At 37.7% G+C, this 13,972-nt stretch overlaps 1 protein-coding gene across 1 annotated transcript in view; it reads right to left on the bottom strand.

Moving 5' to 3' along the window:
• Window positions 1–245: 245 nt before the first annotated feature.
• The window catches only part of FNDC7 (fibronectin type III domain containing 7), a 34,971-nt gene continuing 21,244 nt past the window's right edge, over window positions 246–13,972 (bottom strand). Inside the window, exons 7-12 of the mRNA XM_007485067.2 lie at window positions 13,105–13,359; window positions 10,904–11,158; window positions 7,743–8,003; window positions 3,582–3,611; window positions 2,096–2,161; window positions 246–2,010 (exon numbers count right to left, since the gene is read on the bottom strand). Coding sequence (XP_007485129.2) covers window positions 2,097–2,161; window positions 3,582–3,611; window positions 7,743–8,003; window positions 10,904–11,158; window positions 13,105–13,359 — 866 coding nt within the window. The 3' untranslated portion in view covers window positions 246–2,010; window position 2,096. The remainder of the gene's footprint in view (window positions 2,011–2,095; window positions 2,162–3,581; window positions 3,612–7,742; window positions 8,004–10,903; window positions 11,159–13,104; window positions 13,360–13,972) is intronic.

Here is a 13,972-nt window from a genome sequence, read left to right as displayed (position 1 = left end):
TGTGTAGGCTTACATATGTCCCTATTTTCTCCCCAGCTGAACTAGAAGATCACTGGGGGTAGGAACTGGTTTGCTTTTGTGTTTGTATCTCTAGCACAGCGCTTTGGCACATAATAATGCTTATTAACAGGTTGATGGATACACATATTTTTATATAAATTGTGTACAGGCATGGCATATATGTTTGACTTCTCATGATCCAGAGAGCATATAATGTATTATTATAAAAACAAGAGGACAAAAGCTCTTTATGGTGCCCAACAAATCTGTATTATATTGTATGTTATTGTCCTTCTTAAAAAACAAAACAGAACAAATTGAAGTGATGGCAATCCTTGTGTGGTTAAACAGGCTACAAATTCTTGCCAGCAGAGAATCTGTGACTGTGTTTTGTCATTAGCATCTGCAGTCATTCTCAGAAAGGCTTCCCATTGTTTGAGAAGCTGACTCAAAAGACCTTCCTTTTTTGGAAAATCTTCCCCCAAGAAATGAAGCTCCATTCTTCACAAACTAGAAGGCCTGTCAGCTTCTGAGTTTTACATTTGTTTTTCAGCAATGGCTCTTAAAAGGCCATGTTCCAGGGAGACTTTAACATGACTCTTCTGCCCTCTTCATTTCTCTTTGAACCGCTTCTAACTCTTCAGACTTTCTGCACACAGCAGCCTCTTCACCTTGGAAATCCTTTCTGCTCCTGGACTTCTCAAAGTGTAAATATTTTTTGCCCCTGTGCCCCTTTCCTTTGATTGTTCCTTTCCTCCCAGAATCTTCATTTTAAGGAAAGTGACCAGGCCTCCCATTTTTTCTTTCTTCTCTAGGAGCCATTCTTGGCACTCCCTCATGTACTCTATAGGTACTTTCTCCTTCCTTTCTCCCATACTTTTCACCTTCTTTTTATGTGTTGTCTTTCTCCATTAGAAAGTAAACTCCTTGAAGGCAAGGACTGTCTTTTTTTCTTTTTGAATTTGTATTCCTAGCTGCTTAAGGGAGGGCTTGACACATAGTAAGTGCATAATAAATGCTTATTGACTTGATTGGACTCTGTGATAATAAAGAACAGGTGCATGGGTAGCTCATTCCATCTTTATGCCTCACCAGAAAATGTTGCAGGGTGGAAGAGCCAATTAAGGGCAGGAAATTGTTCTATACTGAAGGACTTTGACTCATAGATGCACATTTGATTAGCTTTGATTTACAGACATGTTCACTGGCACTTTGGTGCTCTGCAGAATTTATAGGGAACATGAGCGAAATAGGTGAAGAACCTGGATGGGAGGTTTAGATTTCACAGAGTCCTGTAGGAAGTTAAAGAGTGCTTTACAGTCCTTCTATATGGTCCAAAGCACTGGGTTCAAACTCAGATTTTGCATCTGAAATTTATAGCACTAACATATTCATGGTTACTCTGCTACCATTTATATTTTTGCTCTTCTTCCCAGACATCTACCTATCTAATCTAAGTGGGAAAAAAAGAGGGGCAGTGAGGGGAAGAGCTGCCTGATCTACACTGGAAGGCTTGGGATAGATAGTCCAGGGCTAAAGGTTGATAGGCATATAATTCTTTCTTGACAGGATTCTCTACAAAGCTTGCTTTCTTCCTTCCTTCCTTCCTTCCTTCCTTCCTTCCTTCCTTCCTTCCTTCCTTCCTTCCTTCCTTCCTTCCTTCCTTCCTTCCTTCCTTCCTTCCTTCCTTCCTTTCTTTCTTTCTTTCTTTCTTCCTTCCTTCCTTCCTTCCTTCCTTCCTTCCTTCCTTCCTTCCTTCCTTCCTTCCTTCCTTCCTTCCTTCCTTCCTTCCTTCCTTCCTTCCTTCCTTCCTTCCTTCCTTCCTTCCTTCCTTCCTTTCTTGTATGACTTTGCTCAAAGCCTTGGCTTTGCTAAAAGAAAGGTGGGGTTAAAGTTTTTCATCTATTGAGAAAGGAAGGAGAGGGTTGGTTCCCTCAGCTGCCTTTTATCTTTATCTTTCATGTTTTCATAGATTATTTGCAACTTTAAAATCAAATAGCACAAAGCAATCTGTAAAGAAAGGACAAAAGAATGTTTTTAAAAATAGACCAATTGCACCCAAACTCCACAACTCCAATCCAAACTACTTACTTACTTTACTGAATCTCTGTTTCCATCCAGAATTTAGTATATTCTGCATTTCTCTTTCCTCTGAAAATTACTGAATAAAAGACATAGAAAGCAAGAATGTAGCAATTTTTATCTGAAAACAATAACTGGGTAGCGGTGTATCTTTTTTAATCTTCTTTAAATCAGCACTTTTGGTTCAAAATAGTGTGTTTTTCTAGAACTTCATAGCAACCAAATAGGGAAATGAAACTATTCAATCTTCCAGGAGGGTTTGAGCCAGCAGAATGTACTTTACCAGAGTTCAAAGGAATTCCCCTCCATTCTTTCTGACCTATTTTCCTCCAAAGAATCCCCTATTTAGCTGATTTAAAAGAAATTGGATTAGGAAAATGTGAATTGGTGTCATGGCCAACAATGTCTTCCTGCTTCTTTAGGCTATACTCTTTTTTTTTTTTTATAAACCCTTACCTTCAGTCTTGGAGTCAATACTGTGTATTGGCTCCAAGGCAGAAGAGTGGTAAGGGCTAGGCAATGGGGGTCAAGTGACTTGCCCAGGGTCACACAGCTGGGAAGTGTCTGAGGCCAAATTTGAACCTAGGACCTCCCATCTCTAGGGCTAGCTCTCAATCCACTTAGCTACCCAGCTGCCCCCTTTAGGCTATACTCTTGACTCTCTAGGTTTTCTCTTTCAAGCTCACTTTAACCCTGGACTTCTCATATTGGAAGTACTTTGGCTCTTAGATTGACTAGTTCCTCTCAGAATCTCCATTTGAAGGAAGATCCTCTGGCCAGAAATGACTTCATTCCTCTTACCCAGACTCTCAGGACTTTCCCTTTCACCAGATATTTTCTTCTCTTCTCTCCCACTTCTTCCTCCTCAGCTTCCTTTTATGTATTGTATTGTTATTGAATGTAAGCTCCCCAAAGGCAAGGACTAGCTTTCTTTCTGCTTGTATATATGTGAATATATAAATATGTATATGCACATGTATGATATATTGTGCACATATATGTATATATACATGCATATCTATCTTCATGTAGAGCTAATTTAATAACTTTTTGAAAATTGCAACATAACTTTAATGAGTTATAAATTGTAAAATACTGTATTTTTCAGGTTTAACCCAGTGGAACTGCTTGCCAGGTTTGAGAGGGAGTAGGAAAGAGCAGGAGGGGAGGGGGATCATGAATCATGTAACCATGGAAAAATATTCTAAATTTAAAAAAACTGTAATTTTGTAAATTGTAAATTTTTGTAAAATTTTGTAAAATTATAAAATAACTTTAATGAGTTATGGGAGCTCCACCGACTTAGACTACAACTCATCTATAACTTATGGTCTTAACTAAGCTTCAAATTAGTTAAAGAACCTTACTTTTAGTATCAGAGGTAGAATTTGAATTCAGATCTTCCTGACTCCAAGTCTGCATTCCATTCACGACACCATGCTAATTCTACATATATAGACAAACATACATTTTTAAAATCAATGAACCAAAGGACTCACCCATTCCTACTGAACTGCCGGAGCAGGTTACTGTAATAAATAAAAATGCATAAAAGTTTAAATGTATACAAATTAAATTGATGACACATAAATCACTGAATAATTTTATTTTGAAAAACTTAATTTAATCAATAGAACAGGAAAAGAGAAACAATGCAAGAATCACATGAGTGAAGTAGATCAGGAGCTAAGCAGGTAAGGGGAATTGGCCCAGCCATTTAAGTTGTACCCTTAAATTTGTTTTTGACTAAATATGTTGTAACAGGATTTTTTGTTTGTTTTTGTTTTTTTTCTCAGTAGAGTGGTGGTGGTGTTTGAGGCTGGGGGGGAAGAAGAAAAAGTAGACTTTTGTTGATTAAAAAGAATTTAAGGGGGGCAGCTGGATAGCTCAGTGGATTGAGAGCCAGGCCTAGAGATGGGAGGTCCTAGGCTCAAATCTGACCTCAGACACTTCCCAGCTGTGTGACCCTGGGCAAGTCACTTGACCCCCATTGCCTAGCCCTTACCACTCTTCTGCCTTGGAACCAATACACAGGATTGATTCCAAGATATAAGGTAAGGGTTTAAAAAAAATAATATAATTTGAAAATTAAAGTGGAATTTTTATAAGGAAAGTACAGAATGTTTGACTTCCTGACAACTCCTGGTAGCTGGGCACTAGGTTTTTAACCTTTGCATCCTATTGGTTCCTTAACGTCATCAAATAATTAGAGAATCTAAAAAATTTAGAGGGGGAAGGGAACTTCAGAGGTCTTCTATTCCTACTTGATCCTGAAAAAAAAATACCTACTAGGACATCTCCAAATAAATTGAATTAAAGTGAATTAAGTCATTCCCTCTAGAGCAGTGGTTCTCAACCTTTCTAATGTGACCCCGCAATACAGTTCCTCATGTTGCAGTAACCCCAAACCAAAAAATTATTTTGGTGGCTACTTCAAAACTGTAATTTTGCTACAGTTATGATTCGGAATGTAAATACCTGATATGCATTATGTATTCTCCTTGCTACAAATTGAGAGGTTGAGAACCGCTGCTCTAGAGGCAGCCCATTCCACTTTAGGACAGCTCTAATTTTTTTCTTTGTTTAAAGTCTGATTCTCTGTAACTTCTACCTATTGACCTCCAGGCTACCCTCTGGAGAGGACAAATCAAAGCCCTCTTCCACACATGACAATCCTTCAAATATCTGAAGATTGAACTTAGGTGTCTCATGCTTTTTTCTTTCTACTCCTACCTAGACAGCTCTAGTTCCACTCATTGATTTTTATATGGCATGACTTGAAGTCATGCAAGTCTCCTAGGTCATCATGGTGGCACGATGGAAGGAACCCTGGGCTTGGGGCCAGGAAGACTGGATTCAAATCTAGCCTCGAATACATACCATTTGTGTGACTTTGGGCAAGTCACTTAACCTCTATTTGCCTCAGTTTCCTTAATTATGAAATGGAGATAATAATAGCATCTGTCTCCCAGGGTAGTTGTGAAGGATTAAGTGAGATAATGCTTGTAAAGTGCTTAGCATAGTGCCTAACACACAGTAGGTACTATAGAAATGCTAGCTATTATTTTTATTATTATTATTATTATTCCTCTCCAACCTATTTGTCTCATCTGTCTTCTTGTCAATGAAGTTCCTTAAATGTGACCCCCAGAGCTTGATAAAATACTCTAGGTGGGTTCTGAACACATTGATAAAGAATGAAACTATCCTCTTTTAGGTTTTGAACTCTAGTCTAAGATGCTGACTTTTTCTCTCTGTCCTACTATTTTTCATTCATCTTAAGCTTGTAATCTTCTAAGATCTCCAGCTATGTTTCACAAGAACTCTTCCTAGGCACTTCTCTCCCATTCTATACTTCTGTAGTTGATTTTTTTTTTAAGCCTAGGTATAAGATTTTAATTTATTTCTATTTATTTCACCTGATAGCTTTGACCCATTGTTCCAATTGGTTAAGATCTTTTTAGATTCTAATGCTGTCACCCAGTGTTTTAGGTATCCCTCCCATCTAATGATCAAAGAATGGAGGAACATATCATCTATGCTTTCATCTAAATCACTGATGAACAAAGCACTGAACTGACTAAAGGAGTCCTATTATATTCTACTAGAGACATCTTTCCACGTGGAGGAAGATTAGTTAATCAATGTTTGGAGGTCTTCTTGGTGTATGAGTTTGAATCAACCTAACTAACTATTTGGATTTATTTGGATCATATCTTTCCATCTAATATTGTTGATGTAGATTTAAATTATTATCCTTCACATGAGTGTTTAAACTTAAATGAGGGGAACTGTTGGGGACTAAAAAATTCTTCAGAGACAAGTGTGCCCAGTAGTTGGAGCAGTGAGCCTAGAGTTAGGAAGACCTGAGTTCAAATCCAATCTCAGACACCTCAGATCTAGGACCTCAGATATTTCTTAGCTGTGTGACCCTGGACAAGTCATTTAACTCCAATTGCCTGGCCCTTACCACTCTTCTGACTTGGAACCAGTACTTGGTATTGATTCTAAGAGGGAAGGGAAGGGTTTTAAAAGATGGTCTTTAGGACCCAAGGGAATAAAGTTCTATTTCTAAACATTCTAAGCACCTTTTCTGGTGCTTAGAATGTCCTGTCCCCTTTCTTACCCAACCAGGCACCTATCCTTTGTTCCCTTCCCAGAAGGGATGCTTTCAGCAATCTTGCCCTGTGGGGAAGACACAAGCTGTGTGAATGACAATAGATAAAAGTAAGGCCAAGTGCTTCTTCCAGACCACTTGACCCTCATGTATTACACAATCTTCTTAATTCCCTTGAATTTTGTTTCTGTTTTTACATTCATTTGCAAAATTCAAAGGATTCATTATTTGGTTGTTTTTTTTTTCATTTAAAAAAGCACATGACAGTCCCCTGGTGAGATTGCAGATATGGTTTAAGGAAAGGGTTAGTGAATTTTTTGCCTATTTTTTTCCTATCATGTCCAGGAAGAATCTTAGTTTCTTCACTCAATCAGTGAACAGCTATTAAATTGTGTGCTAAATATGAAGATACAAATTGTCACTAACCACATCTTGTGATCACTAACTGCCCCGTTTTAAAATTTATCATTTCATCCCTCCCCAGCCTCAGTCTTCCCATCTCTATCTCCCAGGATTTCTGAGAGCATATCAGAATTATCCCTCTAATTTTAAAACAAAATGAGCATAAAGAAAATATATTATTTTGTAAATAAAATAATAGATAAATATTTAAATAAAACATATCATACATGGATATGGATGAGTAAGAGAAGGGTTGGGATGCCACAAAATTTATTAAGGAGAGGGTACTGAGACACCTAAATTGTTGGAAATCATTGGTTATCAAAGTAGGCTTATTTGAAACTTAGGTCCTTTTTATAAGAAATTGAAAGGCAGTGCTAGAAGATAGAGTCCTGGACCTGTAGTCCCAAAGACCTGGGTTCAAATCCTACCTCTGATATTTGCTAGGGATGAGGCTAGAGGAAGAAAATCACTTAATTTCTCTAAACCAAGAGAGCTAGTGGGGTATAATGGCTAAATAATGGGTCACAGAGCTAGGAAAACCTGGGTTCAGTTTTCACTTTTTTTAAACTCTTACTTTCTGTACTAACTAGTAACATCTCTAGGACAGAGGGGAAAGGATTAGGGAAATGGGGGTTAAGTGACTTACCCAGGGTCACACAGCTAGTAGGTATCTGGGGCCAAATCTGGACCCAGGTCCTCCTGCCTCCAGGCCTGGAGTTCTATTTACTAGGCTACCTAGCTCCCCCATCAAGTTTCATTTCTGACATAGACTGGCTATATGAGATCTTGGGCAAGTAGCTTAACCTCTCAATGTCCTGAGCAACTCTGCAAGACTATAAGTTGCACCCAGAGGAGAGAGTTTCCTTAATGGAAAGTTCTCTATCTGAATTCAATTACAAGTTTAGTCTTGGACCTCCCCAGTCCAAATCATAGAGTAAGTGTGAGGCTCACAAGATACATGCACATAATGCCTTTGCAAGCTTTAAAGTATGCTAGAAATATCTAGAATATTTATCTATATTTATCTATCTAGAAAATAGAAATATTCTGCCTCATTTGTAACCTTCCCAAATAGCAAAAACATTTCATCTCAATGAACCCTAGTTTACAGGATGACCTGGGATTGGTCTCAGTTTACCTGAATATATTTTTTGAGGGCAGAAGGTAAGTTTTGATCCCATTTCATCAACTGGAGACACCATGACTGTATATACATCTCCACAGAGTATCTCAGTGATGTCACAGTAACTCAAGGCAGAGCTTGGGGTACAAGTAAAAATGCCTTTGGATCCATAGAGTTCTGCCCGGTAGTTTGCAGACCCTACAGAGGTTCGCCAGCAAATCCGGATACCATTATTTCCCAGGAGATATAATTTCACCCCCAAAGGACAGCAAGCACCTGAAAGGTAAAGTCAACATCAAAATTCATTTTTTTACATTTTTTTAGAAAACAAAAGTTGTCGGCCCATTTAATACTGACATGGCGTTGGCCAACCCATGAGATAAAACATGGAAAGTTCTTTGCAAACTTTAAAGCTTAATCCAAATAGGAGCCATAATAATTATTAATCTATATCCACTATCTCTGGGGCATAGTTCCCTTAGCTATGAAATGAGATGCTTAGATTCCTTCCAGGTTTAGATCTATGTATGATCTTTTAAACCGGGTTTTCTGCATGAAAATTATATAATTCATGTCACCTACTGAATTCAAAAGAGGCATTTTTTGGTGTTGTCCAGTGGTCACCAAAGTTTTTTGATCATGTGAATTAATTTCCTTTAAAAATTTGTTTTAAAAAACCCATACTTTCTGTCCCAGTAACAACTCTAGGAAAGAAAGGCAGGGGCTAGGTGACTTGCCTGGGGTCACACTGTTAGGAAGTGTCCGAGGCCAGGTTTGAATGCAGGTCCTCCTGACTCCAGGTCCTGCTCTCTACCCATTGTGCCTCCTACCTGTCCTGATTATATTAATTTTTGAGCATACACCCCCCAATATGTGTATATTTACTTATTTACACATTGTATAATAAACTATCGTATCATCAGTATGTACATTACAAAAAGTGTACAAACATAGAAATTAAAAAGGAATAGAGTAAAGATGTAATATTTGATCCTAATGTCAATAGGGAGCCCATGGAATGTATTGAGTATAAAAGTAACATGGTTGGACCTCTATATTAGAATACCTGTGTGTAGGAGAGATTAGAGAGGGGCAATAACTGAAGCCGGGCAACAAAGTGGCACAGTGGATAGAGTGTCAGACTTTCCTGAATTCAAACCTGCCTCAGATACATTATAGCTGTGTGAACCTGGGCAAGTCACTTAATCTTGTTTGCCTCAGTTTCCTCATCTGTAAAATGAGCTAGAAAAATTATATGGCAGACCAGTTTGGTATCTCTGCCAAGAAAACCCCAAATGGGGTCACAAAGAATCAGACGTGCCTCAAAGCAACTGCACAACAACATATTTGGAGCAGAGAGACCAATTAGGAAGTTATAGCAACAGTACAGGTAAGATGTGATGAACTAGAATGGTAGCTCTATGAGTGGAGAAAAGGGGGAAGATAGGAGTTATAGAGGTAGAAATGATAAGATTGGGAAACTGATGAGATAGATGGAGAGAAGGAGAATGAGAAATCAAGAAAGGTACCAACATTGTGAACTGATGGTCTACAAGGATGGTGTCATCCATGAAGGAAAGAGGGGAGTTTGGAATAGGAATGATTTGGGGGAGCAAATAATGTAGTGTGGCATGTAATCGGTATCTCAACCCATCCATGTCTGTTTATCCTGTGCCACTTATTCTTATCCACTGACCACTTCTCTAAAGGACTTGCCGATTCCTTAGAGGTTATCTGGGGATAGGTGGAGCAGAGAAAAAGGAAGGACATTTTTCCTGCTTAGTTGCTGTGAATACCTGATCCTTATCATCATACTAGGAAATGGGTGTCATTATTGTCCCCATTTTATAGTTGAGGAAACTGATGCAAACAAAAGTTAAGTGACAGAGTCACAGTCAGTAAATATCTGAGTCTGGATTTGAACCTGATTCCTGGTCCAGTGTTCTATCTGCTATACTCCCTATTTTCCACTTAATTCAGTTGAGTTCAACAAACATTTATTGAGTGACACCACTCTGCACTGTGCTAAGTACTAGAGAGAGAGAATAAAAATGAAACAGTTCCTGCCAGAGAGCAGGATGGGATATAGGCATTAAGCATGTACAGTAGTAAGTGAATACACAGTAATATGGAATTATTTCAAGAGTCATAATGCTAACAATTGGGAGGAATCCGGAAAGGCTAGATGCAGAAGGAGGCACCTGAGTTGAGTTGTTGTTGTTTTTTAATCTTAACCTTCTGGTCTTAGAATCTATTCAAAGGCAGAAGTACAGTAAGGACTAGGCAACCGAGGTTAAGTGACTTGCCCAGGGTCACCATCTAGGAAGTGTCCAAGGCTTGATTTGAACCCAGGACCATCATCTCCAGATCTGGCTCTCAATTCACTGAGCCATCTTGATGCCCCTTGATTTGAGTTTTGAAAGAAGCTGAGGGTTGTATGAGGGAGCAAAGAAAAGACTTTAATCTTTCTGAAACCTCTGTTTCCTCATCTGAAATGTGAAGGGTTTGGACTGGATGGCCTCTAAGGTCTCTTCCAATATTATATTTTTGACCATATGTGCTGTACAGACCTGTGAATTATTAAAATATTTTTACCTTTAGGATAAAAATATCTAGGCATTTCCAGAACAATTAATTTATTAATTTCCAACAGAATGCCTTTGAAACTTCAAGCTCTAGGATTTAAAATAATTTCAAACAAAAAAGTAGACATTTTAGAGAATATTAATTTATAATGCTGGTGAGGGAAATGGCAAATCACTCCAGTCTCTTTGCCAAGAAAATTCCAAATGGGGTTACAGAGTCAGACAAGAATGAAAAACAACTAAACCACAAACATTTACCATTCCAGTATACATGACAGAAAGAGATTTAGCATATATTTACAAATATATCATATACACATATATAATTTAAGAAAAAGGGTTTTTCTTCCCTATTCCATATTTACATATGTGCACACATATACATTTAGTGTATATACTTATATTTGTATGTGTTGTTTCTCTCTAATAGAACACAAACTCCTCATAGTCAGGAATTATTTCATTTTTGTTTTTCAATCTTCAGTACTTGGCATATATTAGCCATATAGTAAATGCTTGTTGAATGAATGAATAGGTAGGGTCCTCATTGATTCAAATGAAATTTACTGCCAGATCTTAGCAAATACTTACTGGAAGAATAGTCTTGGTAGGTGCAAACAGCAGTCAATCCTGTAGCACTAATAGCTTTTAGAGCCACTGTATAATTGGTGCCACAGCTGATGCATCCCAAGATACAATGATTTTGCAAAGTATGGCACTTAGATTGTCCTTTGGGAGACTCTAAAATTGTCACATAAGTTTGTGCCCCAGTCCCACTGGTCCAGCTTACATTGGTTACAGACTGAGTGACTTGAATTACTTTCAGATCTGCTGGGCAACATGGCACTTCAAAAGGAAGAAAAAAAGAGAATTTGATTTCATGTCCATTAAATAATCATCTTTGAACTGTCAGGGATTATGTTCATGCCTTGTTATATATCTTAAACTCAAAATGTCCCTAGCAGAATTCATTATTTCTCTCCTTGAGCTCATCCCTCTGGCTAGCTGCCCAATTTCTGTTGAAGGCACCAGCATGCTTCCAATCTCCTAGGCTTGGCATTTTAGAATCATCCTCAATTCTTCTAGCTCACTAACCACACTCTCTCCCCAATCAATATAAAATCAATGCCAAGTCTTGCAGATTTTACTTTCTCCAAATCTTATGCATCTTTCTTTTTCTTTGTTTCTTTGTTTCTTTGTTTCTTCGTTTCTTCCTTCCTTCCTTCCTTCCTTCCTTCCTTCCTTCCTTCCTTCCTTCCTTCCTTCCTTCCTTCCTTCCTTCCTTCCTTCCTTCCTTCCTTTCTCTCTCTCTCTCTCTTTCTTTATCCCTTTCTTTCTTTCTCCTACTACCACTCTAACTTATCACTTTATCATCTTTCTACTGGAGTATTGAAATTGCATCCTAATTAGCCTTTCAGTTCCACCCCTCTCCAATTTATCATTCGTATAACCACCAAACTGATATTCCCAAAACATGGGTTTGACCTTCCTGAAGAAGCTTCCCATTATCTAGACTTCTGTTTCATATACTGGTTCCAACCTATTTTCCACATTTTCAATTTACTTACACCCTTGATGCTTCTACCAAACTGGCCGACAGACTCTTCTCTATACAGGACGTCCTCTGTCCTGCTTTCATAATTCTGCATAGCCTATCTCCTATTCCTAGAATTCTTTTCTTCCATTTCTGCCTTTTGGAATTGCTGGAATTGTTCAAGGCTCAGCTCAGTTCCTATTTGCTACCTGAAGCCTTGCCTAATCTTGCCAGTTGCTGAAATATTGTTTTCCATCTTCATCCTGAAATTACTTTTTATTTATTATACATATATATTGTATTTACTTAACTATGAACAAGTCTTTCTCCAAAAAGACATAAACAACTTCCTGTCATGAGTGGGTTTGCTTTTTACCTTTGTACCTCCAGTGCCTAGCACAGTGTTTTATAATAATAGATTGATAAATGCTTATTGAATTGAATTAGGTATCCTGAACTTTAAAACTGGCTAGTAAACATTTTTTTCTCTTTTCATCTGATGTTCCTAAGCAACCACAGTGGTTATATCCAAAAAAGGTAGTACAAAAACAACTTTTTTCTGACAAAAGGTATCTTTATTAAGTTTCCTGACTTGCTTGATTAATTGGATTTTTCTTGATGTAATATTTTATGACTATATACCTACAGATACACATAGGAATACAAAGGAACTTTCATACACATACACATGTATTAACCTATCTCACTAAAAAAGCCAACAAATTATACAGTTCATTATCATAATTTGAGATTCTCCTACCCACTTAAGGCACTACAGACAGCATTCAGTTATTCAGAGACTTATGGAAACTTTATCTCTTCTCCCAACCCTCTACTGCTGCCTTTTCAAACATATTATTTCTTGTTGACACGTCTAGAAATAAGGTGACTGAAGATAGGGTAGAGGAACAGAAACTAGAATCATTCCACTTTACTACTTGTTAATGGGTCTTGTAAAATGTGGGAAAGGAAAAGATAAGAATTATTGACTAAAATAGGTTGATTACAATTATAAATATATTCCTCTAATACCCATTAAAGAGTTTATTGTATATAATGCATTTTCTAACTGAAAGTCATTTTCCCCTAAAAAAATGGGGCACTTGTAATGTTTTCTGAACTTACTTATGCCCCAGTTCCCACACATCACTCTTTTGCATGTTATTGAATATGGAAAATGACACCACCACCACCACTTTTAAGAGAAATTGTTAGTTTCCACGAAATTCAAAATCCAATTTGATTTTTGCTGACATACCTGTTTCTAAAGGCACACTGTAGCTTGGCAAACTCTGTCCTGCTTCTGTTTGTGCCACAGCACTGATGGAGAAAATGGATCCACAGGGCAGGTCAGTTATTGTACAGAATTCTCCAGAGCTTGTGCAGTGGTAAAGTCCAGCTTCTCCTTTGGCAGTTACTATATAAGTGGCTTCATCATTAGTAGCTTGCCAGTGCACATTAATGATGGGGAAAGTGTCCTTGGATACATTTTTTATTTCTGGACTGCAAGGAGCTAAGATCGTTTGGGTTATTTACTTAATATATAACAGTATATAACAAAGTATAATACGATTTTTTTCTACCTGCAGCCAAGTACCACAAACCATACCTCCCATACAAATCAGTATATTGGAGAATGTAAACAGTACCTTGGATGGTGGCATCACAGATTCATCCAAGTTTTAAAATGTTAAGTTTGAGACTATGGTATTTGGTTTATGTCGAATTGTACTAGCTTGAAAATTTAGTTGGGCAACCTGTGGATGACATGGGTAACCCTGAGTGGCATTCAGGTCAGTTATTGATGGCACTTTCTACTCTCTACTGTGGTCACATTCTTTCATCCCTTTCTCTTATTTGCTTTTACTGAACTTTCTTTCTCCTCCTTTCTTCCTTTTATTCCCCCTTTCTTCTTCTCTCTCCTAACTTTTCTGCTAGTTCTTAGCACAATGCCTTGCAGTAGATGCTTAATAAAGATCTGTTTAATTAAATTGAACTTCTTTCCCTTTTATCCTCCCTTTACTAAGTATTAGTTTTATCTCACAGGGCTATTGGGAACACCAAGTGAGGTTATGTATGTAAATAATCTTGTAAACTTTAAAGTGCATGAAAAAATGCTGGCTCTT

This window comes from Monodelphis domestica, chromosome 2 (genome assembly GCF_027887165.1).
Source record: "Monodelphis domestica isolate mMonDom1 chromosome 2, mMonDom1.pri, whole genome shotgun sequence".
NCBI lineage: Eukaryota > Metazoa > Chordata > Mammalia > Didelphimorphia > Didelphidae > Monodelphis > Monodelphis domestica.
Note: the sequence above shows the minus strand (reverse complement) of the source record. Positions and strands in the feature narration are given on the sequence as shown.